Below are 26,530 nucleotides of genomic sequence, written 5' to 3'. Positions count from 1 at the left end.
GAATGAACCAAAGGCTGACGTTTATTGTTTGTTCAGTCACTATTTTCACATACAAGCAACTACTGATTTACATGGGGGGACGGGGTGCACTGGGCGCCACACGGAGGGGGGTGGCACTTACCAAGGGGCCTGCAGCCACACATCTCTCCTGGGAGTGATACGCTGGCTCGGGCGCTTGCAGGCTCCGCTGCCTGAAATGGCAGCGTGTCAGGGACCGTGCTGAGGAGGGCTGCACAGATGAGGAATGGTGGGAGCCTCCCCCTCTCTCTGCTCCTGACCAGGATCCTGAATCTTCCCAGGAGCAGTGGGACAGTATAGATTTGGAACAGTGGTTTGCAGAGGGACATACTTCAGAAGACAAAAGTTGGGAAGAACTGGGTGGTGAACAGCTAGGAGATGATAACTGGAAGAGAGAGAGTTAATAGACTCTCTCTCACTGGGAAGCCTACATCCACCCAGCCCAAAGTCACGATGAGCAGATAAGGTGGCAGCACAGAAAGCAAAGTGGTTGCGAGATCGGGTTGCAAGACAACAAAGTGACTCGGGTGACTCGGGGGGAGTGGGTATAAACCTTAATTGGGAGCACCTTTACTCTTTGTTCTTTTGCCCTACAGCTGATGGGGAGGCAGCGGACAGATTCCTTGGAAGCCCTGCAGCGAGTCCTGCCCCGGCTCACCCCGCCACATGGGTGGCTTGCTCCACCCCATGGGCAGCTTGCCCTGCTCCTGGGTTCAAGGTGCGTCACCCCGGGCACCTGAGCAGCTAGTTACGCCGCTGTTTACATGCATTTGATATGTGCACAATGGCGCACGGTGCAGAACAGACTTGTGCGCTCTCTGCTGCCACCCACAATGACCCAGGATGCAACCCCTGCACAAATCAGGGGTTGCCTGTAGCTGAAAATTGCCTTCGACTGTCCACATTCTAGGTGACATAAGGGCTGATTTTGCGGTAAAAATATAAAGTACCGTATTTTTTGCTCTATAGGACGCACTTTTTCCCCTCCAAAAATTAAGGGGAGATATGTGTGTGTCCTATGGAGCGAATGCAGGCTTCTTGGCTTCAGAAATAGCAACACGAAGCCTGGAGAGCGAGAGGGGTCGGTGCGCACCGACCCCTCTCGCTCTCCAGACTTCAGGGTTAGCTGCCTGAAGCCTCTGGAGCACAGCAGGAGGTCCTGCTGCACTCCGGAGGCTTCGGGTTCCTTTTGCTGAAGCCGGGAGAGGAAGACTCTCCCGGCTTCAGCAGAGAGGGAGAGCTGCGCAGCGCCCCTTCAGCCAAGCGGAAGGAGAAATGGAAGGGGCTCCGTTTCTCCTGCGGCTTTGCTGAAGGTGCGCTGAGCAGAGAGGGGGATGTTTTTTTTCCCCTGTTCTCCCCCTCTAAAACACGGTGCGTCCTATGGTCAGGTGCGTCCTATAGAGTGAAAAATACGGTAAAAACAGTACATGCCAATATGATGATTAAGCAGGAAAGCGGTTTGTGATGTGACACAATATCCAGTGGAAACTGCACCAAAAATTCACTACATACCTTGCCCTTTTCTTTTATATACAGTGGACACACATAGCACAAAAATAAAGATTTGCCTAGAACAACCTGGGGGCAATACTGGTCATGAAAACGATAATTAAAGCTGAAAATATCTTTGGCTGAAAAAATCCACGAGTGGGAATTAACTTTGTCAAAGTTTTGCTTTGGTATTTTCTATGCCAAGATAGCAGGTGGTGCTTACCTCCCATGGTTTTAAGGTGATGATGTAACTGGTGAAAAATGTACAATGTTTCTCTTACTGATTAATTAGGAAATGAGCAAAGTGATATTTTTGCATTCTTCATTATGTCATGCTTAACCCCCAGTGCTAAAAAAGTAACCAAGTGAGAAAGGGTTCCACACTTACATATGAAGGACCATTGCTGGCATTTACACTGGCATGGGAATTAATTTTTTTTTTTTTGGGGGGGGGGAGTTGCCATCTGTTGGCTTTACAATCTAGGCTGCAATGGGAAAACTCATTAGATGACGTGGTGGAAATCAAAACTGCATATTAAAAAACATGGAGGGCCAATATTTCCTTAGAAGGTACAGCTTTCTGTCAAACTCCCATGTTCAAAACTGGAATTTCAGAGCTAAACCGCAACAGCCAACGTTGCACAGAACTCAAACATTTGGAGCTGAAAATATAAAATACCTGGCTCACTGCAGATGGGCTAGCACAGTTCTTTCTGTAGCATGCTAACATGCGAGCTGTCTGGTTCACCAGGATCTCACGGACAGTCTTCAATGGCTGGCTGACGATGGCTTTGTAAGCTATAATGGTATGAAAGTGAGATGAAACTCAAGTTGTTTCTTTCGCTCCTCCATTCCACCTTTTCACAGGCGGCTGAGTAAAGCAACATCCTTTTATTTTATTTACTGAATTAAGAAGAATCCAACTACTAACCAGAGTTTTATTTGATCAACTTCTTAAAAACACATTTCAGACCTTTTTAAAGCAGATCCAAGTCCAATAAATTGCACCTGCCCAGAGAGATATCTTCTTGGTTTAAAATGCGAATCATATGAAAGTGAAAACAGTTCTCAGAATGGGTTTCTATCATACATCCAAGACACAACATGGTTTATAATCTGTCCTCAGCATGCCCCTGGGATGTGACGTAAATATGCCAATATTATTGTGTTGCTTACAATTTGCGGAATTAAACTATGAGATTGTGATTTGCATAAGAACCTAGCAAATACATAAGAAGTTGACTTAAGAGGATGACCAGCTACATGCAACACCTAGGACATTTTATTCATGCATCCAATAACTTAATGAGTCTTTGACGTGCCATCTCTGATTTATAATACTTGGCATTACTCAAGAAGTTAGGCTCCACAGCCACCCTCAAATTCCCCTTCCCAAAGCATACATCCAAAGCTTACCTGTTTTAACAAAGAAATTTATAAGTGCATCGGTCTCACAGCTCTTGTAGACCTCAGCTAACTGGGAGCTGCAGTTAAGGCCAATATTATGTACACGCAGTCGTCTTTGACCACTCATTGATGTGTAGAGAACGGCACACTGCAATTAACATAAAAGTGAAATTCACTTTTCAGAAACCGTAATTTCGTCTCTTACTACTGGTATTAATATATTTATTAAAGGTCCCAGGGCCAGTCACAACTATGTGAAATACCACATTAAAAACAGTATTAAAAATTTCAATCACAACGACAGTGGGTCTTGTGACCCGCCCCCCCCCAAACCTGGTGATATTCTATCCCATCTTAAAGGGAGCCTCAGGTTGAGCAATGCTACCATATGGTTCTCATCCAGCTCTTCTTGTGGTACCAAGACAGACACCCTCGATTTCCCTTTGATATACAAGGGCTTAGGGCAGAGATGTGTTTTCCTAAGAACACCTTCATCCTTGCCAAGGCTCATTATATTTTATTGTACCACATTTACAACAAGGATTTGTGGCTGACTCATGGACTATATTTCAAGAGGGATGACTAACTACTAAAAGTGAAGGGTTTAGGTCATTTTGAGGACCTGCACCCAAAAAAAGAGAGAGGAAGCAGTCATGACAAAATAAAAAGTCTTCACCTCATGTGGAAGTTTACAGCATGTCTAGATTTTAAAGAATTGCTGCATCAACTCTTTTGAGGCAGAAAAGCTGGGGGAGGAGGAAAATACTCAGCTTTTCAATTCTCTGTAATAGGACACTGGGAAGCAAAACTGCTGTAGTTTCATTGCAGTAGATTTGCATCCATTCTGTTCTAATAACAATCCACACATCTCCTTGCAATTTTTTCCTCTCGTCCTGCTATGAGAGGAGCACTGGATCGTGCTTGCCAATATGATCAAGTAAGGGAGAGTGCCTTCAGGGCTGGCCCTACCATTAGGCATAGTGAGGCAGCTACTTCAGGTGGCAGGTGCTGGGGGACTATTCAGCAGTCCTCTGTTCCCCCTGTACAACCCAAAGCTAGCCAGCTGCCCTCAAATGTCTGGGAGGTCACTATCCCATTGCCAACGTAGAAGTCCAAGATGGAATGTAGAATGTGGCTTTGCAGGTGTCATGGACAACCATTGGATGCTTGATGTTGCTAGTGACAAGTGACCCAACTGCCTGCTTTCCTCCTTTCAGCATTGTCTTTCTTATGGTGTAGAAACCATCTTTGTAATAAATTGACCCTCTCATGAACAGAAAGATAAACCTGTGTAATGTTATGCTTATGCTGGGAGGAGCTTCCATCCAGATTCAAACCTATTTCTCACTAGAAGAGCAAGGTTTCCTTACAGTTGCTGCTTCAACTTTGTGGATATTTCCTTTTATTCAGTGCCCTCAGGATAGTTGCTAGCTCAGATGATGGAGAAAGGAAAGGGCCCATTTTGCTGCCTGAGGCAAAGGACAAGATGGTGCCTTCCCATTCCACATTTGCAGCAACCATGGCAAAAGGATCTTATTTCCCTGGTGGGAAAATATCAGTGTCTGGAATGCTGGGAAACTCTTATAACACAAGACTTACTTTAGGGGGAAATGTCTGGAATGCTGTACACATTTATCAATCACAGAGAGAGACCCTGAACAGACCAAGCACATGAACCTATATATTGTATTTTTCACTCTATAAGATGCACTTTTTCCCTCCTAAAAAGTAAGGGGAAATGTGTGTGCTTCTTATGGAGAGAATGCAGGCTGCACAGCTATCCCAGAAGCCAGAACAGCAAGAGGGATCTCTGCTTTCGCTGCGCAGTGATCCCTCTTGCTGTTCTGGCTTCTGGGATTCAGAATATTTTCTCTCTCTTTTTCCTCCTCCAAAAACTAGGTGTGTCTTATGGTCTGGTGCGTCTTACAGAGCGAAAAATACGGTAACTTGTTACCTGGATTAAAGCTCCATTGTCTTCATTCAACTTGTCATCATGCTTGAACTCCACTGTCACTGCTTTGTCGCAATCTACTGCTGCCATTTCGACATCCGTGGTGTTGTTCATGTAAACAGCTCCCAAAAAGTCTGTAGCCCTGAAACCTAGAGCAGATTGCAAAATAATCTCATGTATGGACTGCCGGCTATCAGCAGCATCAGCACCAGAGCTGAAAGACTGTCAGAGGTGGCATTCCTCCTCTGCCCTCCTTCCATCCTCAGGACTGATGTGCAAGTTACTTGATGTGGAAGGGCAACCACAGATTTCTGTTATCTTGTCAGTTTCACATGGCTAACATTTCACTCGAAAATTGCCAACAGTTGGTATTTATTATGTTAGTTCTCAACCCTTTGCCCTTGTGCGATGAATGCCATGACACTATGCTGCAGAACATTCATACGAAATGTTAAAATGAATCTGACAAAAAGATTAAATCACCGTGTGATGGTATTTTCAACTCGAGAAGCAATGTGTTAATTGACCTTCAGAAACACACTATTGCTAGAGATGAATGGGGCCAACCATAACATCAGCCCAGATTATCCATGACTACTAGATTTGGGAAGCTGCCAGCAGTTGCTAATGTATTCTGAACTATGGGATTCAAAGACTTATTAAATCCTGGGACACTGGCAGTTTCTCATTTGGAAAGCATGCATGGCTTGTTCACATGTTTACATATGACCTAACCATAGCTGTCAAGTGTCCCTTATTTGAAGGGACAGTCCCTTATTCTAGCGCCATGTGCCGCTGCTGTCCCTTATTGATGGATGTCCCTTAAATGTCTCTTAAATGATGTCCCCTAAATTTCAAAGGAAGCAGCTCCTCTCTCTCCCTCCCTCCCTGCCGGCCAGGGAGGAGGGAGGCTCCAACTGTGTTGCTTGGCTGTGTTGCTCACCCAATAAGAAGTCTAAGAACGACTCGGGGTGGAGCTTGCATGCCTTGTGTGTGGCTAGTTAATGCAAGCTGAGGGGGTTTTTGAATGCTGGACGCCATTTTGTTGCACGTGCTGCTGCAAACTTTGCAGTGCAAAGCCAGGCCGGGGAGCCATCTTAAGTTGAGGCTGCATAGGCCTTTTGGTACATGTGATTCAGATTCTATTCAGTTGAACCTCTGATTACAAAGTCGGTTGGACAGTGTTCTCGAAGCTACCCAGCATGAGTTTGACCAGACTGCAGGAGGACAGGAAGACTGGAGTGCCTGGAACAGGTGAGGCTGCAGGTCCCTTATTTTGGCTGCTGGTCCCTTATTTTCAAATCTGTAAGTTGACAGCTATGGACCTAACCCTGTTCCTCTGCTTTTGCTGGATTCCCAATGACACACTAAGACTGTTCCACTAAAAGTGTGGAGAACTGCAACTAAGAAAGCTGAATAGTAGTTGGGCCAGAAAAAAACCTTCCCTCTCTATCTCTGGTTCAGGCAGTCGATTACAGTGGTGCCTCGCAAGACGAAATTAATCCGTTCTGCGAGTTTCTTCGTCTTGCGGATTTTTTCATCTTGCAAAGCACGGATGCACCCTGGTACTGTATTATAATGGGATAGCGGGCAAAGCACAAAGCGGGTCGCTCCCCAGCAGGAGGAGTTTCCCCAGCCTGGAGGATCTGTTGCCGGGAAGAGGCAAAGACACCCCCTCCCACCTCCCCACGAAAACAGCCCCCCTTCCTCTGTCGCCAAGCCTTGCCGCGTCTTCGCTCCGCCAAACCGCGTCCCACATCAGAGCCCCAGCCCGCTCCTCTCCCTCTCTCTCCACGAGGTGCCAAAGGAAGTTCGAGCCCAGGAACCGAGGGCGGACGCACGAAGCGCCCGGCGCGGACTCTCCCTTGCTCCCCCCGTTACCTTGCGCCACGCCGCCGGCCTCCCCACAGTCTCGGCAACTGCTCCCGGCTTCTTCCCACCCCCGCAAAGGTGCCTTCGCGGTGGCCCAAGTGCAGTGGATGCCTCCTCCTCCTCCTTTGTCCTGCCTCCTCCTGCCTTCGCGCAGTTAGGGCAAAATGGAGCAGCCACGTGGGGAGGGGGGAGAGAGAGAGAGAGAGAGAGAGAGGCAGAGGCGGTGGCGCAGAGACCCAGCCAGATCCGCTGGATCCCAGCCCACCTGCCTCCTCTGTGCCCTCTCCAGAAGAGGATCCCTCTGGAAAAGGTAGGTCGCTCCCTCGCTCGCTCCCTGCCAGCCCAGTTCCCGCTTCAAAAGGAAACAAACTCGCAAGACGTTTCATCTTGCAAAGCAAGCCCATAGGGAAATTCGTCTTACGAAGCACCTCAAAAACCGCAAAACCCTTTCGTCTTGCGAGTTTTTCGTCTTTCGAGGCATTCGTCTTGCGGGGCACCACTGTATGCAGTTACAACAGCACAAGCATCAGGGACCTATCAGAAACCTTAAGGGAACCCCGAGGTACAAAAAAGTGGAAGGAATGTAGAGGGAACCCCCAAAAAGCTAACTGAGGAATGAGTGTGCTTAATGACTACAAAATGCTGACTAACTGTTGAAGGGATTGGAGAACTGAACTGAGTACAGCACATTGCAATTTCTACCGCAGGCGCCACTTGTAATTTCTTGTTGTTACCTGTGCTAGTACGAACCCTCATGATAGCATCAAATCCCATCCTTTTTTCTATACTCTTCCTGAGATCATTCAGAAATTGGGGGCTGTCAGAATGGACCTAAATGAAAACATAAAAGGAGAGATCTCTTAAGCAAATTGTAGACCTGCCACTGGATGGCAGCAACATGCTGAAAGCAGTTCCTGGACTTGAACAGAATTGCATGCTCTTAAGAAATTCAGTGGTATTCAACTTTCCTTTTAATAAGTACAGTGAAAAAACTTTCATAGGGCTCTCAGACTCACCAATGTTCCAGCAGACTTTTTATTAAAAAAAAAGAAAGCTCAACCTGCTCGTTAACTTCTCAGACGTAATACTAGTGACAAAAGCCCACATCTTTCAAATGAATCCAAGAATCAATAATGGATGTTTAACAAATGAAATGCCTGTTTTCTAAATTAATAACTGGAGCAAGCATACATTTTAAAGCTGAAAAGATCTGAAATTCTTTTTTCAGAAATTCTTTTTCTTGATCGAGACAGAGCTTGCTTTTAACCACATTCACTGCTTCAATGTTGTGCCAATGGCTTTATTTTTAACACTGATGTAGAGTAGCAGATATTTCATTAAAAAGATTCAGGGGTTTGCGAGAACTCAGTTCAGTAGAAGATTAGTATGCATTTGCACTTTTCCCTCAACACTTACCTTTTAAGATTAGAGTTGTAGTATCAGCTCTGCTCTAGTTCATATTGTATAAATAAGCAATGCTTTTTCACAAACTCCGGATACAACAGTAAGTATCTAACCTAGACATGCTGTGACTTATCTCCAAATCTACATTTGGTCCATTAGAGGACACCATTAGATCCTTACTATTTCGTTTGCAGGTGAAACAGCAGCATATTATGCACGTCAAATTCCATGCACCCAAGTGGACAGAAAGAGAACCTTCTGACATTTACCTGAAAATTGTTGTATTTGTACAGGGTTCCTCCAGTGTGCATTGTTACAAGGCCCATGGAGGCTACATCAACATACTGGTTTGGGAAAAGGAACAGATCCACGCAGCAGCCACTAGCGACACAGTCTCTGGCCAGGGTCTCATAAATATTTGTCTGGGGTTGAAACAGTGTCTGGAGAGTTTAAAGGAAAGTACTGAGCAATACACAAACAAAACACCATTCATGAAAACAACCTGACATAATTCAATATGAATTAGCAGAAAAAAATAGGAAAGCAAACACAGCGAAAACATTTAAAAGGTCTACTATACCCATATATGATATATTTCATAGAGTTGTTTGTTCACCATGCATTTGGAAACCTCTTAAGATATTGTAACTAAATTTTGCATGGTGCTTACAGAGATCAAAGGAGCCCATTTTAGTCTATGTTTGGATGCAGTTTTGAATTAAGATGTATAAAGAAGCTTTCAAAATGGGACCACTGTGTATGAGGCTGCTAATGTTAACATAGCATGTCAACTCCAAGGGCAAATGCATATTTTATTTTACTTCATCTCACATATTTCTAACCCATTTTCAAAGACTATTGTCTTCCCAAGGTTGTTTACATTAATTACAAATACACTATTTCATAAGTAGCAATAATTTAAACATACACTCTGGTTAACAATAGAAAGAATCAGTTTAAATAAACCCAATACATTAAATGCAATAGTTAACAGCAAAACTCAAGGAAAATGGCAGCAGTAACTTATGCAATAAATGTTTAGTATAAAGGCACTCCTGTGAGGCATTCCTTAAACAATGACAAGAATCACCAAAAGAATTACTGGGTGGGAAAGATGATTAACAAAAACTGATATTCAGTTTAGAGATATGATTGTTGCTGTATTAAATATCTACTAAGCATAACACTTTACTTATTAATCATTTTACCATAAGAGCCAAACTACATGCTATGCTTAATAAACCTCCAATCCTGATCGCATACCTTCACACTGTACATTAAGCATAGCATGTAGTTTGGGCTCTTATGGTAAAATGAAGAATAAGTAAAGTGTTATCTCCATGCCTCCAGCTGCAAAAAGAGCTAAAATCAGTGTAGTCCCCAGCACAGGTAGAGAGGTTTTTTTTAAAAGGTTCCTACGGGCACCAATTGGAACTTTTTTTATGACCCTTGTAGTGATTCAGGGTGGTGCTATTTTAGTCCCGAGGAACACTTTTCCCGGAACACTGCATTCCCAATAACAATCTCCCTGAATCCGAAATTAATTGCAGTAAAAAACAGATATATAGCTTCACGTTACCCATTGAGAGTAACATATATTTTTGTACTAAGTTTCATGCAAAAAACACACGCACATTGAAATACCTTTTCTTTTTCTGTATTGACCAATTTTCTATCATCTCTGCTTTTCAGCTTCCCTGGTGCTTCTGCAGTCGGCAGGGAAGAATGGAAGATAAACAGCTTTCCAGCACACTCTGCTGCCTGTTGCAAAGACACAAGAAATGACCTTTTTTCAAGCTGGCATTATAAATATTTGAGCCAGATCTCCATACAATTTTAGCCGAGTCTCAAATGCCAGCATAAACTACTTTGGAAACTAAATAGTGCGTTTGTTTAGCGTTTGAACTTTTGGTGACACCTTGAAAAAAATAACTGGGAAGTTCAGAATTTTAAATAACCACAAATAATCTACTACAAACACCTCAATATATCAGTGCTAATATACACATATAAATGAGAAAACTAGTGCTATGGGCAGTTCATGCTAACAGTATGCCAGGAATTATTAAATGGCACAAAACGAATTAAAAACACAGTTCAGTGCATTAGAAAAATCAATAAATTGTCCACTTGCAATGCGTAATCAAACTGGGCCCTACTCCACAACATGTAGTTCTTGGACTGACCTTTAGGGATCAACCAAAATAAGCACATTATACTTTGGGGGATGGAAACAATATGCCAGATTCTAAGTGCAGGTGTGTGCCAGCACTAACCTGCTCATGAGGCTCAAATGCAAGAGGAAGAATGATACTATTCTTGCTATTCCGTAATTGCATTGCCATGACCAACAAATTGGCAATGCAATTAGGGAAGGGTGCTGTGAGTTCAGTACAGGATACAGCTTGGGCCAGAATGGTCATGGATCCTCTGATGCTGCACTCTGGCGCATGCCTACCTTGGCAGAGTACACAATACTGTAGCCTGTGCAGCTTTCTGTTTTGCTATTCCTAGGTGAGTGACTTCAGGACTAGACCAGGGCAGAGGTAGGCAGGCATGTGTTTGTATGATGCTCTTGGACTGCTGTACTGTGCTATTCAAGCTGTCTGTTGATCCAGTCTAAAAAAACAGTGAATCAGCTTCAAAAGACACCTGTGATGGGAACACTCCCCAAACTTAATAATCTAGGGTTTAAAGGATGACTTAAGGATGAAAGCAAATACCAGAAGGTTTGCATTCTAGATAAGGGTCTGTTAGATGCAGTACAAAAACACTTATAATACGGAAAATGCTGAGCTGCCACTGTTTGTGCTTTTTACCACCACAGATGGATGAAACATAGCAGCAGAAGAGGTTTTCCCAACTTTTACTTTGGCCAAAAGGCACAGGTACATCACAAACACTCCCCTATCAATGACAGACAATCCAATTTTACTTTGTCCTCCAATTTTACCCACAATAAAAATAGCTTGGGCATGGGGGAGTGTTTGCTTTTAGGCAACCTGAAACTTTTCCAGTAGGAAAATGTCTGCTGTGGATCTGGGATGAAACACAAAGATTGATGGCTTTGCATCAAATCCCTCAGCTGATGGGGAATTGGCAGACTTCTGGACACTTTACTTCTAACACTTTACTCTCAGAATCACCATCTATTTATGCTACAATAAATCTGCTAGTATTTAAGCCACAACAAGACTCTGGTATGTGTATGTTTACTATCCCAGTCTAACAGAATAGCCACTGCAGCTGTTTTTTAAAAAGGGATGTTTGAACTCCAAATGAAACTCCGACCAGAAATCTGGTGGGTGCATTTTAGACCAGTTGAAGGTTTCTGAATCATCTTCAAGCACAGCACCATGTAGATCAAATAAATGGCATGATATTCATCTGGCAAGTTTTTCAGCTGAGCAGAGATGGGAAACCAGCTGAAGCCAATATTCTGTTCACTGCTTTGAGACAGTTAGCAAGAACTCTGAGCATCTTCAAAAGACAAATTCCATAATTTTTTGTAATTGCTTCAGAGATGCCTAAAATGACGCAGTTGCTCAAATAATTCTCAGAACAGTTATCCACATGTATTCCCAGTATAAATCAAGGAAAAGAGGAAAAGAAACAGTGGAAATTGTACTTTTATATGTCAGAGATCATAAGGCTCATAGCTATCACTTGAGGGGGCTTAGAGATGGGGACTGAATTACCAAGCTGGTCACTGAGATATTGCAATCATGCTCCTCATATATTTATTGTTACTATTTTTTGCAGCACCCTCGCAGAACTGTTGGCATCAAAATGCCATTTACATTCCTCCCCATTTAATCTGGAAAGGGTAAATCTGGTTTAAATTGGGGATGGGCGGGCTGGTATTTTGATGCTAACATGCATCAGCATCATCAGTGCCAGAATAAACACACCTCTGGTAGCACCCAGAAACAGAACATAGTCCTTACAGGGGGTGAGGGTGGGGAGTAGGCATGAGGGCAGTTTAGGATCCAGAAACGGAATATGTCCTATTAGTTGCCTTTATATCCCACCTATTTCTCCAAGGAGATCAAGGAAGTGTACATGGTTCTCCCCCTCCTCATTTCATCTCCACAACAACCCTGCTCACTGATTTCCCAGAGGCATCTGACTGGCCACTGTGAAAACAGAAAGCTGGACTAGATGGGCCATTGGCCAAATCCAGCAGGCTATTCTTATGTTCTTATGCTAGGCTGAGAGGCAGAGACTGGTCCAATGTCACCCAGTGAGCTTCATGGCCAAGTAGGGATTAGAACCCTGGTTGCCCGGGTCCTAGTCCGACACTAACCACTGCACCACACTGGCTCTCATACTGGTCTTGACCGTCAATTCACACAAGGAGTGAGTTTAATGTACAGCCCACACACTGGAGCCTTAACAGTTTGCTTATGTGCTACTACTGACCTACCCAAGGTTTAGTACATTTGCCCCCCAAACTCCCCAATATGTGTATTTAAAGTTTTTTAATAGCACCCATTTTACCCAATCACCAATTTCCTTTTCCCAGGAAGATGGTGAAAGAAAGGAAAAATACTGAGATGATTTGATTTATGCTGTAGCATAAGATGTTTGACTGTATTTGCTCACAGTTGGCATCATGCGGAAAAGAAACAAAGGAAAATAAATGCAGAGACGAGAAGTCTGCACGACCACCGAGATCACTTTCATGGTAAATATACACAAAAAATATTCCAGATGGACTCAGATTGCCCCCTTTGAAGTTGTCATGTATTCATTTTATGGGTTTTGGTTTTAATTTCCCTGTGTGTCTGCTTCCAGCACATTTGTTTATTTCTTTCATTCATTCATGACAGATGCTATTTGGCATTTATATAAATTTATAAAAAATAAATACATTTTCCTGAAAACTGAAATGTGCTTCAGCTTTCTCACCCTCTCCAGAAACATGCTGATATTTAATACAAAAAGAGCCAAGGCACCAGCTATATTGCTTTTCTCTGAGAATGACACCAAAATTGTTAATGCCTGGCAACAAAACAGGATTACATCATGTCAACTCAGCAAATAAGCCACACAATTATTTTTTTAAAATAAAAAAATTCCTTCCAGTAGCACCTTAGAGACCAGCTAAGTTTGTTATTGGTACCTACCTATAATTATTTTAAAAACTGTGGTAAGAACCAAACCTATAACCAATACTGAGTCAGACCACTGAGCCATCAAACTTTACTGGGTTCCCCAATGTGGTTCCCATGGGCACCACAATACCCCACAACACCTACCAAGGCCTCTTTTTAAAGACTGAATTTTTCTAACGTGGTTTGGGGAGGGGACTGCTTGTTTTTGGAGGCGGGGTTGTCTGCTTTTGTTTGTTTGTTTATTTGTCATGCAGTAGCAGTAGGAACTTTGCCTGGTCTTTGGCATGTGGTTTCTTAGATGTCCAAATGTGCCACCAAGTGGCAATACACACTGAGTGGCAGTGGCTATTGAGGGTTTGAGACAAGAGTCATTCCCAGTCCTAGTGGGTGATATTAAGGACTGAACCTGGAGCCGTTCCCAAAGTCTTTCAGCCACTGAGCTACAGGCCTCCCAGATTGACTCCTGTGTAAAGAAAAGCTAAATTCTGTGATATGTGCCACATCACTTCCTTTCCTCTCCTACCGCTGTAATTTGAACACCGATTCTTTCTATGTTTTGGACTCTAGACTAGCACTGCAGTGGACACAATATAACCTCAGCCACTTGGGGAACCTTCCAACAAATCATAAAACCACAGTAAAACATTAAAAAATTCCCTTTACAGGGCTGCCTTCTAAAAATTGTGTAGTTTTTATCTCCATGACATCTGATGGGAGAGCGTTCCACAGGGCGGGCACAACTACCGAGAAGGCCCTCTGCCTTCTGCTCAGTTCCCTGTACCATCACTTCTCGCAGTGAGGGAACCACTAGAACAGTGTTTCCCAACCACTGTTCCATGGCACACTAGTGTGCCGCGAGATGTTGCCTGGTGTGCCGCGGGAAAAATTAAAAAATTCGAAATATTTTTTTTTAAGTCAAATTTTCGATTGGGGCGCCGTCACTAGATGACCCCTGGGGTTCCCTCCCTCCCTCCCTCCCGCTCTGCGCCTCCCTCCTCCTCCTCCTCCTCCTCCTCCGGGGAGGCCCTTCCTGGCTCTCGGCCAAGGCTTGGCGGCTGCCACTCACTCACTCGCTCGCCCACCCGTCCCTCCATCCCTGCACCCGGCCTCTCCCCCTCCGTCCCCGGCGCGGGGGCTGCCGGGATCCGTAGTCCCCTCGCCCTTGGGCTCCGCGCCTGCACGGGGTGCGCGAACTATGTTTCCCAGCGTGGCCTGGCGGGCCGGGCGTTTTGTTTGAAGCGCTCTTCTCCCGGCCATGGAATGAGCGCAGCGGCGGCAGCCGGGCGGGCAGGGGCTCTTCCACGCAGACCCCGCGCAGCCTGCCTGCGCCCCCACGGAGATCGGGCGGCAGGATGGAGCCCGGGGATCCCCGCGGAGGCGGAGCGGCGGGGGAGGAGGCTGCCCCCCAGGTAGGGCTGCGTCGGGGTGTGTGTGTTATTTTTGCAATGCTGCATCCGCGCCGGAGGGGACGCATTGGACCGCGGGGAGACCCCTTGGCGGGCGTGCAAGGCAATGCATGTGTGCAGGCGTTGCATGGAGTGCAGTGCAATGCAATGGCAACGCGGCGCCCTGCATGCATGCATGCAACTTCCACCGGCGCTCCGGACTTGGCAGGTGAGGGGGGTCCCCAGTGGGCGGCAGAGAGAGCCGGGAGGGCGAAGGGGAGCCGGGGGGAGCAGCGCTGCTCCCCGAGCCGAGCCCGGGGGGAAACTTCGGCGTCGTTGCGCCAGGTGTTGGAAGCGGAGGCTGGCGGGGGCCCCTCACCTGCAAAACCTGGTCGCCTCTCATATATTTCGTGCATTGCATTCATCGCCCGCTTTCTCCTCCAAGGAGCTCCCGGGGGCGCGCGTGGTTCTCCCCGTGTTATCCTCGCAACAACAGCCCTGCGAGGTGGGTCAGGCGAGTGGCCCAAGGGAGCACCCAGGGATTGTCCTGGCCAGGTGGGGTGATTTGAACCCTGCTCTCTGCCCGGTCTTCGTCCTCATTTAGCCCCCACATGTGCATGACTGTGCATGACTGAGGTTTTCCCCCCTCGTCTTGGCTATGGTGTGAGTCTGTCCTGTTAATTAATGGGGTTCTGCCTTCGGAGAATATGAGCCAGCCCTCAAGGAGGTGATTATGTCATTTGCTAGCAATTCATGTCCCTCCCGGCGTGACGCTGCACGCTGACGTCACGGGGCTGTAATGGTGGTGTGCCTCGAGATTTTTTTCATGAAACAAGTGTGCCTTTGCCCAAAAAAGGTTGGGAAACACTGCACTAGAAGGCCCTCAGAGCTGGATCTCAGTGTCAGGGCTGAACGATGGGAGTGGAGACACTCCTTCAGGTATACAGGGCCTTTGTAAATGGGCAGGGGAATCACGTACTGTTTTATATATTTAACAAATATGACTTAAAACAACAACAACAGAGTACTGTCCATATCTGTTTTGCATACACTGGAAAGTTAAGATTGACAGCTGGTTCCCAGTGTTGTGTGTGTGCTATGAAGTAGATGACTTCAATTTATAATCTGTATAATTTGAAGGATTTATTGTTTTGCACCTGTGTGCAGTATGCTGGATTCTGAGTTATATTACAAAGTACTATGGTTGGTGTTTCCTTTTGCTTCCTGCTGTGACCTGTGGGAAAGGCTAGCCTTCCTCCAGAAGAGCTTTCATGGCTTATAAAGTCAGTCCTAATAAAGACTTTGTTGCACAGAAAAGAACATTCTAACCTTTAGCGCTTCCATGCCAGCCTGGATAACAGGAGCAAAGACAGTCTCACTCTCATTAGTGTCTGTAAACATCTCTGGAATCTGGTCCAGCAAGCTATGACAGGGGGAAAAGACCAGTGTTTCAACAGGTTGGAATGGACAGGATAATCCTTCAAAGAAAATAAATCATATAGACACCAGGCCCCTTTGCTGAAAGATTTAAACTCTGCATTAAAAAAAGAAAAGAAATGTTGCTGGTGCATTAGCCTCTACAAGACTATGCACAGTTCCCTGTTTTGCAGAAGAAACTGCTTTCTAATTTATTTAGAAGTTTTGTATGCGGTAAAAAGATTTTAAAAGCTACAAAATACTTTTCAAGTAAATTATAAGCCATTTGTTGAATACTGCACAAAAACATTAATTCCTCAATCAAAAGGCAAATTTGTAATGCTGTAAGGCAACTTTCGTTTGACTGCACCGATATACCAAAATAAATTACGGCTCTTGTGTATGCACTCTATAAATAGTGTATTTTTAGCAGTGCAATCTTAGTCATATTATTTATTTGCATACAGAAAGCTGGCAACTTAAGTGTATTTAAGTTCTGTGCATTGAGCTTTACAAACTTGGTATGTGTGTGTATATATATATATATATATATATATATATATATATATATATGGAAGTAGAAAACGGGTCGGCATCCTGGAAAAAAGACTTAGGCAACCCCACCCGCTATTGCATCCAGTGTGTTGTGAATAAATGCCATTTTGGCTTTAGGCACAGTGCCTGGAAGGTAACCCCCATGTAAGTTGTGGGCCTACTGTTTAAAGTTCTTGTCTTTACTTACATCGGCTTTTGTATTGTTGTAATAACTCCCATCAGCTCCAGACATCAGGTCAGGGGTGATGGGAGTTGTAGTCCAACAACATTGAGGGACTCATGATTAGGGAAGCTTGGTCTACAGACATTATGCACCTATGGGAGCACACATACAATCAAGTTTTACATGCATATCTCTCTAGGTCATAACCATGGTCTTTAAATATGTGGTTGTCAATTTTTGTAGGTGGAAAATTGATGAAAATTGATGAAATCACCCAAGGTAATTGCTATTGAAGATATTCACACCTGAGCATAAAAAGCATAATTTATATGTTTACTTGTTTATGACAGCTTTTGACTCCTGAAAGTTGACGAGGAAACCATCCAGTAAAGGGACAAACACTTCACTGACATCAGTGACCACCATCATCTGAGGCTGGCCAAGATTGCGTTTTACATTGAAGAAATGGAGGACTTTGTTGTAGGTGACAAATCCAACCCGAATAGTTGAAGCCTCCTCTTGCTCCTCCCTGGAAGAGAAATGGTTTTAGAAAACACAGGTGCAGGTTAAATTTCAAAAGCATTATTTTGCATGGAGGAGGGGGAAAAGAGAGCTTTGTTAATTACGACATTAATATTAATTGTCATCCCATGAGTGTCTAAACTGTACAACAAGAAACAATCTTTACGAAAGACCTAGATTTAGCCTGAGACAAAGTGAATGAAAGGCTGAACATCAATAGGATATGAACACACGTATCTTGGGAACTGTAGTTTAAGGGTGCAGGGAACTGTAGCTCTGTGAGGGGTAAACCACAGTTCCTAAGATTATTTGGGGGAAGATCTGTGCTTTAAATGTATGGTGTGCATGCAGCCTTAGTGTTACTAGTGAGCCCACCATGAATTTGTACTCACACTTTTCTTGGCCATATTTCTTTCAGAAAATAGCACAAGGGCAGCTGTCCCCCCCCCCATGGCTTCAGCAAAACCCAGATGTGAAGGGTGTTGCTGAGCTGTCCTTGTGACAGTCCTAAAGTCAGTCCTTTCTGCCCATCCATGAGGCAGGGTGAAGCAGCTACCTCAGGCAGCGGAAGCCCCCAAGGCTGTGCTACTGTGGGTACTCTGTCACCTCCACCGCTGGAACTGGTGCCAATTTCCTGTGAGATCTTGCAAGATCTCGCAAGATTTCACAGTGCAAGAGAGATTTTGCAAGATTTTGGCAAGATCTCACCAGAAATCAGCGCTGATGGCGGCCCGACTTCTCTGTCAGCAGCGGAGGTGGTGTGGTGCTGCTTCTGGTATAGGTGGGCAGAGCTGAGGCAAAGATGGCACAGCAGAGCAGCAGAGTGGGGTGGCACATCCCACTTTGCCTCAAGCAGGAAAATGCTGTGTGGTGCCCCTGCTCCCACTCTGCCCTCTGAAGTACTACTGAATTTCAAATTGGGGGGGTTGGGGAAAAGCCAGGTAAATATTTAAACAGATGAACGTACACTACCAGGAGCCTGAAGTGTTACTATTTTATTTTAAGCTAAATGCCTGTTTGAAGATTTAGGGGGCGGGAGTGAAGAGAAAGAGGAAATACATCCAGAATAATCAGATGAGTAAAGGGAGCGAAAAGCAAATCTCACTTCTGCCAACCACCACCACAGCCCTGTACCAGTTCCTGTCCAGTATGTAAGAACCTCGGATTGCGAACATGATCCGTGTGGGAGGTACGTTTGCAACCCGCAGCACCACGTCTGTGCACACGCGTGACGCGATTCAGCACTTCTGCGCATGCACATGGCATTATTTTGCACTTCTGCGCATGTGCGAGCACAGAAACCTGGAAGTACGGTAACCCATTCTGGTACTTCTGGGTTCGCCATGGTCTGCAACCCAAAAATGCGCAACCCACAGCGTTTGTAACCAAGGTATGACTGTAGCCCAATGTATACAAATTAAACACTAGCGTTTGAACACAACATGGAGCCAAAAACCCTGATTTAGTTCTATAAGCCAATGATACGCGCAAGTGGCAAAAGATTCAACATGTAATCATAGAAAACCCAGAAACCAGGGTTAGTGGCTTCAAATCAAGCCAACGTTTGAAGCCATGGTTTAAAGTCGGCTTGTTTTCCCACTCACAACAAGGGAGAAGTGTAGTACATCAATATGCACTGGTTAACTGTGGCTCCCTTGTCTCACGTGCTATTGTTGAAACATGCTACAGAGCATGCATCTCAAACAGTATTGGAATGCTTGCCTTCTTGAGGGACACAGGAAGGCATTAATTATTTGAACAAGCTGAACAGAACTGAAGGAGTTTGACCTTCCTACAGCACAGCAAAACCAGTGGATGGAGTACATATGGAGTCTGCAGTCACAACATGGAGGAGGAGGGAGCAAACCAAGACATTCCGTGCCATTCATGCAGTGCTTGATGAGGAGCAGAATCTTTCAAACCAACCAAACTGGGAACCCCAAGAAAGTGATATCCAGAAGGAAAAAAAGAGCATGGAGCAAATTCTATGCAAACACCAAATAATTTTTACCTGGCAGTTACTACATCTTCACCAAGGATCCTAAATGTACTAGAAGTTTACTGTTGTCTTTACCTTGGAAGTCTATCCAATACAGTCTTCAGTTCCTCACAGATAAGTTTAACAAGGCCACTCTTTATGTTATTGTAGGAAACATCAATCATGAAGATATAGGCTGGCGGCTGTGGAGGCTTGTTGTTCTACAAAAAAAAGAAAGAAATCAGCCACAAAAATCAGGAAAAATAAAATACCTACCAAAGATTCATCATCCATCCAGATATTTCCACAGACTCCCCTAATGATTGTTGGGCAATCATTTTGCTTATTTATTTGCACAGGTAAGTCACTGCCGTAGGATAATGTTTTTTACTGACAAAACTTGTGTTTCAGTAAAACTGTTAAGAATTGGGCAAAAAATTTTCCCCCTCACACAATATTTATACCTAGGTGTTTAACAAGTAGCTTCCCCATTTTTATTTTTCATCTTCTATTCTTTCTTTCTTTCTTTCTTTCTTTCTTTCTTTCTTTCTTTCTTTCTTTCTGTATGAAGCTTTTATTTATCCAATTTAAAAGCTTCAAAAATATATACCTTCAGATGACTGTAGCAATCAGAAAACAGAGTTCAGATTTTCAGCATTTACTGATGAACAACCCCAAGAAGACAATAGGTTAAATGCATGTAATTGCATGTATCTTGTTTTTATTTTTTAAAAAAACCAAAGTTGGCAGGGAGAAAGAGACACTAGATCAGCACGCATAGGTGGCCCCCATGCACTGTGGTGCCACTGAAATATACCGGTATATCTCTCTCACACACAAACACACACAGAATTTCACCCTAAGAGACAGCTTCCCAAATGAAAAAGCAGCTCCAGAGCACTGATGAATGTGGGGGAGGATGCTCACTGGGAACATGGCAAAAAGAAAAAGGGCTAAGTCCCCCTGCACTATGGTTCTGATCTGCCTGTTATTTGTAATGGTAAAATAAGGCACATGAAATGCATGCACCCATTTAATGCAACATGTGGCTGGTCCTCAACAGGTAGTTTTATGTAACCAAGAGGCACAACTACTGCAGAAACCTACAGATTTCTGCATGCTGCTGCTTCTCTTGTGAAGCGTCATATAACACACACACACCACATTTGAATCAAATACATTGATACCTCCACTATTTATACTCAATGCTCAGCAATTTTCAGAAGACTAATTACTTTAGAAATTTAAAGAATAAGCAAATACTCAAAGAAACAGACACAAATGTTTCTCAAAGGTCTTTTAAAGAAAGCCGCAGCACCAAGGCAATTTATGAGAGTCAACTGAGATATCAGGTATCCGTTGCAATCAATTGCAGTCTCACCTTTGCTCCAAAAAACGTAAAGATGATAAACAACATACTTTCCACCCCAACCCCGGCACTGCAGACTCCTGGTTTCAGAATGTACACACAAGAGGCTCCCCTAACATTTCCATTATCAAACAAACAATCAGCCTGAGCGCTTGCACGTGTTAAGTGTTTTGTGAAAGTCACTTCCTGGCCTATAATTTACTTGTTATAGTTCATCAAACATTCACAGGTTAATAATGGATATGGTAAGATGGAAGTACATATCAGCAACAAAGGTGATAACGAGTGCAGGATTTTTGTCAGCATACTTAAAGGCTAGCCATAACAACCCTTATTTTCCTTTCATTCATTTCCAAGTGACTCCAAAGCAACACCCGGCAGTAAAATATGTGAGCTACAGCAATGTAAGTGGAGATCTGAGGTTTTCAAAAGCTGTTACAGTTTCTGCATTTGCAGCAGGCTGACAAACATTCTCATACCTTATGTAAATTCTATAGCAAAAGACCTTGGAGAGATTCATGACACATCACAGGTACCAACTCCCTAGGTGCCCAAGCACCCACAAAAATCCCCATGAAGGGGCCAGGCACCCAGAAATTTTCGTGCCAGGGCTATTCACACTGCATGGCACCCACAGCTCCAGGCACCCCTGGTCGCAGGGCTAAGTTGGCACTCTTGTGAGACATTTATTGAAAAAGCAAAAATTTTGCATTTACTAAATCCATTCCAAAGAATTGCAACACTACTCAACAGCTGTTATTTGTTAATGTTTTTCTAGCTGTTCATCCTCACTGTTATTCAATAAGGCAAAGAAAAATTGTGGTTTTCCTTCAATGTAGGAGGGAAATACATCATTATGCTTTTGTTGTATTCGATACACTATCCCCAAATCATGAATGTACCATTCTAGTGAAAGACTTTACAATGTGGAGCGTCAACAGTAAAAAGGGACTGTCAACAGTTAAATTAAAACCTTGTGTAAAATGAAAATAGCTTAACCCCATACAACCTGACTGAGAGGCCTGTGCAATTTTGTACGTGTACAAATAGTTGCCTTGACATGTATAGGATGTCCAGTCAGTTTAACGGAGGGACACATTCTGTAATTGCAAAAGGAAAGGGTATGGACAGAGTGCCTTTACTGAAATTAATGGAAATGCTCTTACAGTGTATGCACTGTGCACACATAACAGTTTTTGCAACAGTAAACAACTCTATGTCACACTTAAATCAGGTCAGAGGCTCATCTAGTCCAGCATTCTATTCTCACAATAGCCAAGCAGACGCCTGTGAGTACCCACATTAAAATCAATGTGAACTTATGTGACATTTAACTTTATTCGGATTTCACCTAATGCATTTAGAACTGGGTTTAATCACTGCGGGAGGCAGTGGAAGACAGGAGTGCCTAGCGTGCTCTGGTCCATGGGGTCATGAAGAGTCGGACACGACTAAACAACAACATAATCACCTTGACTTTGGTGCAGACTAAAACTAGAGACTACGCTTAAACCAGTAACAGACCCTCAAAGTTTTCCTATTCCCCAGGAACAGTCCCAGATTTACAGAAGCAGTCCTGGTTTCTTATTTGAACCTGGAATGTCCCAGTTTTCCTTAGGACGTCCCTATTTTCTCGGAGAAATGTTGGAGGGTATACATTAAGGCTGCAGCCCTAAGGACACTTACCTAGTAGTAAGCCTCACTGATCAAAGGGCACCTAATTCCTCAACAAATAGTTAATAAGTATCTGCAGAGCTCTTTCCTCCCTCTATAATCCATGCAAGTGAGTCTCTCTCTTCTTTCTTTTCCTTCTTTCATTTGTGTGTGTGTGTTTTACAAATGTAATGGGTTCTCCTTGATTTAGCACAAAGTTTACAAACTGTTTTCCAGGCTGAACAGACTTACCTTGCAATAATCCAAAGTAGCAATGTATTCATATGATCCTAGAGATAACTCTGGCCTTTCGTAGTGGTCTATTCTTCTGCCAATGTGATCCAGATGTTGAAAATAGAATGGAGGAACTAAAGGAAAACAAAAACAGGAAGCTGATTTCTCCCCTTTTGCTAAACACACAGATGGCTCTGGGTGTGTGCTATATCCCACTATAGTTCTGGCAGTGGCTTCTCATCATGGAAAAGCTCGAATATATTGTGGAAATTAAGAGGTAGGGTAACATCATGAAAGTGGAATAAACTACCATGTGAATGCATAATCTGGCCCCATATAAGGCAGCTTCAAATGCAGTATGAGCTAGAAATTTGCTAATTCAGACTTTTCAACAAAGCACTTATCTTGTTTAAGTTTATAAAAGTGGATGGCAAGGAATGGAAAATAGCATTAGGTTCAACCTCCTTCTCCACTCCCCTGCCTATTACGAATATCATGATAGTTCAGGGAAGACATAGTACTACTGAACAAGAAAATGACAAAATTCTTAAAAATAAGTTGGAAACATTTTGGGTGACTGTGTGGATAAGCCCTTGCTCAGCTGTTAGGGTGCTTGTTGCTTATTTACTTCAAATATTTATGCACCCCTTTTCAACTGAATGTTCTCCAAGGCAGTTTAGAATAGATTGCAGCAATAAAACATACACCCTGGGGCCCTTGCTCCGCAAGCCAGGGACAAAGCCTGGTGTCTTTTTTCATACTTCTGCAATCCCAGGGCAGGTATAAATAGGATAAACATGAGTCTTATTTGGTGGCTCTTTTAAGACTCCCAGTGCCCTTCCTTCTCCAACGTGGAAACAAAAGTTTGCTTTACAATTTTCACTCATAGTCCCCGATGCAAAACAACTCACTAGTGTCTCACTGTTGCCAGTCACCTATTCAGCAAGACTGGACAATTTTCTCTTAATCCTTCTGCTTATGATGCGTACTTGAAGCTTTAATTACAGTGCATGAAAGGATACAGATGAAAAGGCCCTGCAAAAGTGCAAATGATTCTATTTTTACTGCAATATCAGTTTAAATAATAATTTGGTAGCTTATTGCTATGCAAATAGTAGGCATTTGTGAGAACTTCATGCTGAGTTAACAGCCCATGATGCCAACGGCCCTCTCTCTCTATTTCATTCTGCAGATTAAGGTCTGAGACAAACAAGAGTTGGCATAAGTCTTTCGAGGTTCATGTTTCAGAGTTGAAAAGATTACTGTATTAGGGAAAGCTCTCTGCTGCCACTTTGATCCAGCTGAGGAAATCCAACTAGATACAAACGTCTCGAAAGACTCATTCTGGCAAAGTCTTGGGAACCAGCCAAAAGCTCAGGAACTCGTACTTATGAGTCACATGCAACTGCACTTGGACAAATATGGCATGGCATCTTGTGTTCAAAGCAACTCCCATCATGGGAAAATTAATGGATGATTTAACCATTAAAATCCTCTGTCATAAAGGGATGCAACAACCTAAACATTTGCTCTTTTCTGGGCAGTTAAAATATGCTTCCCCCTTTGAAACACATTTTCAGCCTGCTCAGAAAATAATCTCATATAATGGCATAACCTCCTCTGCATGCCTATTCAATCTAATGAAATTGCAGACAAGACGTAAATCATTACAGCAGCCATATTATTTTACAGAACTTTTCAGAACAAAGGATTCAGGTACATTTTCTCAGAACAGTTTGATCATCCTTGTTGAGTGCATACATATGCATTCCCTAGGGAAAGCCAGTGAAAAGCTCAACACAGGTTTTGCTCTTAAAGTTTATTCTGCATGCCAAAATGCCTATGCCTTTCCCATTCCAGATGATTGCATCCAGGAAGGAGAATTTTCTTAATGAAAGAATTTCTAACTCGTCACAGCTTTAAGGCTAGAGAAAACAAGTTCTGTGCTCTTCCCAGTGACATCCATTTTCCTGGATCAAATGGTTAAGTAATTCCATTCTGATATCCAGGATGACACAAGGAAAGTCCATAGCAAAATTAGGTCTAAAAGAGCATGAAGACCACATATAAAAATTCTGATGTATGAGTCATTCAGCACTTCATGTTCACACGAAGTTAAGCATTTAGTATATATATATTTTTAAAATCCATCACGTAGTTTTAGCAAGATGCAGATCCTTACTTTGGAATGCAACCTTGGGCTCACTTACTTTCTTAGGTATTTAAATTAATGTGACTTTCAAGTCAATGCAGATTGGCCTGAAAATGAAACAAAGTCTTCAAAAACTTTAAAAAATAAAAATAAAGACCTAAGTAGTTTCACATTTGCTTAGAAAGTGGCTTCCATTATTTCAAAATAAATAAGTACTACTTACCATCGTTCACACAGTTACAAAATCCACACTGATATCGTCTTCCACCCTCAATGAACTGCATGAAGGGGCACATATAAGCCTTGCACCTGTTGCATCGAATAGGTCCTGTTTCACCATGATTTACCACATAAAGGGGTGTCTACGGAGAATTTAAAAAAGCACTTAGCTGCAGATTAAACAAGATCACTAAACTACCAAAGCACCAATCAATTTGGAATTGTTGCTGGTTTCATATTCTTGTTTGGAGGTAGCCCTAAACCACAGTTTCTTAGGCTGGATCTACATAGATATTAAAAAACACTTTGAAAATGCTACAAAAAGCCCCGCTATAAAATATATAATGCAATCTGCCATTGAGATCCACAGGGTCATCTGGTGTCACATTTTTATAACACATTTGTAATGTTATCATTGCAGCTGTGTAGCTGAGTTCTCAGTTTGGATCGCCTGGGAAACTGTGGTTTGAGAAACCAGGATTTCTTTGCCAAAAACTGCTGCGCAATGAGAGTATGAAAGGGAAATGGTAAAGGAGCACATGGATCATTCTCAAAAAGGATTTTTATGTTAGAGCCAAGCCAGAGTGTTGATTCATCAATACATCTTCTTCACATCCTGACTATGTGAAGAAAATGGTGTTTTCACTAATTCACAAACCATGCTTTTATTTTTCCTGTTACTTAACTGAAGCAAGTGAAAGGAAATCTAAGATCACTGCATGCCAACTCTTTACAATGGAGAAGTTCTAGATTACCAATCAAATTTACTGAAGCATTATGTATAATTACTAGGGAACAACACAGTTAGCTAAGCATGTGCGACTCAAGGTTACCTTATTTTAATGGCAGCATTAAGCACAAATCTCTCCCACTGAATCAAGTGGGATTTAAAAATGCTTAACTTTGGCTGGATCATACCTACTGTAAACAAACATTTAAGCCACTAACCCCACATAATTGTGTAGGATAAGAGTGATAATATATACTTGGAAGTAAGTTCCATTGAAATTATAGGGTCTCTTCTAAGAAATGTGCATGGCCCACACAAAATGTATGTTTTTTAAAATTAATTTGCTCTCTTTTACTGTTGAGAATGCTTTGCCTAATTTATTTTTGCTAGTTCACACTGTGTACAAGTTTGTTATTCATTTCAATAAATATTTCTCCCAGTATTAGTTTTCAGTCTTCCCAAAAACCTTTTTGCAAAATATGATTGCATGTGTGCTAAATACTATCTCCTCTAACAAAGTTTTAAAACAGAAGAGCTTCCTTTCATATGTTGTTGGGCTCCAACTCTCATTGGCTCCAGAGAGCACAGCCAAGATCAATAATGATGGGAATTATAGTCCAACATCCAGAGAACATGTTGGCTACCCCTGTTTTAAAATGCTACTTCGATATTACAATTCACCAAGAATGTCACACTACAATGAATATTTCTTCATTTTTGAAAACAAAACCTGTTACCAGTAAACCAAATTGAACACTCCAACAAAAAGTATGCTTAACACTTTGTTATGTAAAAGATACATTCTGGGGTGGGAGAAGAAGAATGGCTATTGAAATGTTTTGATCATGTAATGGGAATTTAGCAGTAAAACTTCTGTCGGCGAAAGACGAATTT

At 43.1% G+C, this 26,530-nt stretch overlaps 1 protein-coding gene across 1 annotated transcript in view; it reads right to left on the bottom strand.

Annotated features, from left to right (window-relative positions):
- Positions 1–26,530, bottom strand: part of SEC24D (SEC24 homolog D, COPII coat complex component) — a 61,544-nt gene that overhangs the window by 4,702 nt on the left and 30,312 nt on the right. Inside the window, exons 9-19 of the mRNA XM_081208063.1 lie at positions 24,911–25,049; positions 22,554–22,669; positions 19,376–19,500; positions 17,117–17,308; positions 15,975–16,068; positions 9,788–9,904; positions 8,413–8,583; positions 7,474–7,570; positions 4,871–5,016; positions 2,926–3,064; positions 2,189–2,307 (exon numbers count right to left, since the gene is read on the bottom strand). Of these exons, the coding sequence (XP_081064189.1) occupies positions 2,189–2,307; positions 2,926–3,064; positions 4,871–5,016; positions 7,474–7,570; positions 8,413–8,583; positions 9,788–9,904; positions 15,975–16,068; positions 17,117–17,308; positions 19,376–19,500; positions 22,554–22,669; positions 24,911–25,049 (1,455 nt within the window). The remainder of the gene's footprint in view (positions 1–2,188; positions 2,308–2,925; positions 3,065–4,870; positions 5,017–7,473; positions 7,571–8,412; positions 8,584–9,787; positions 9,905–15,974; positions 16,069–17,116; positions 17,309–19,375; positions 19,501–22,553; positions 22,670–24,910; positions 25,050–26,530) is intronic.

This window comes from Podarcis bocagei, assembly GCF_964188305.1.
Source record: "Podarcis bocagei genome assembly, chromosome: 9".
NCBI lineage: Eukaryota > Metazoa > Chordata > Lepidosauria > Squamata > Lacertidae > Podarcis > Podarcis bocagei.
This window is presented reverse-complemented; position numbering and strand designations above follow the sequence as displayed.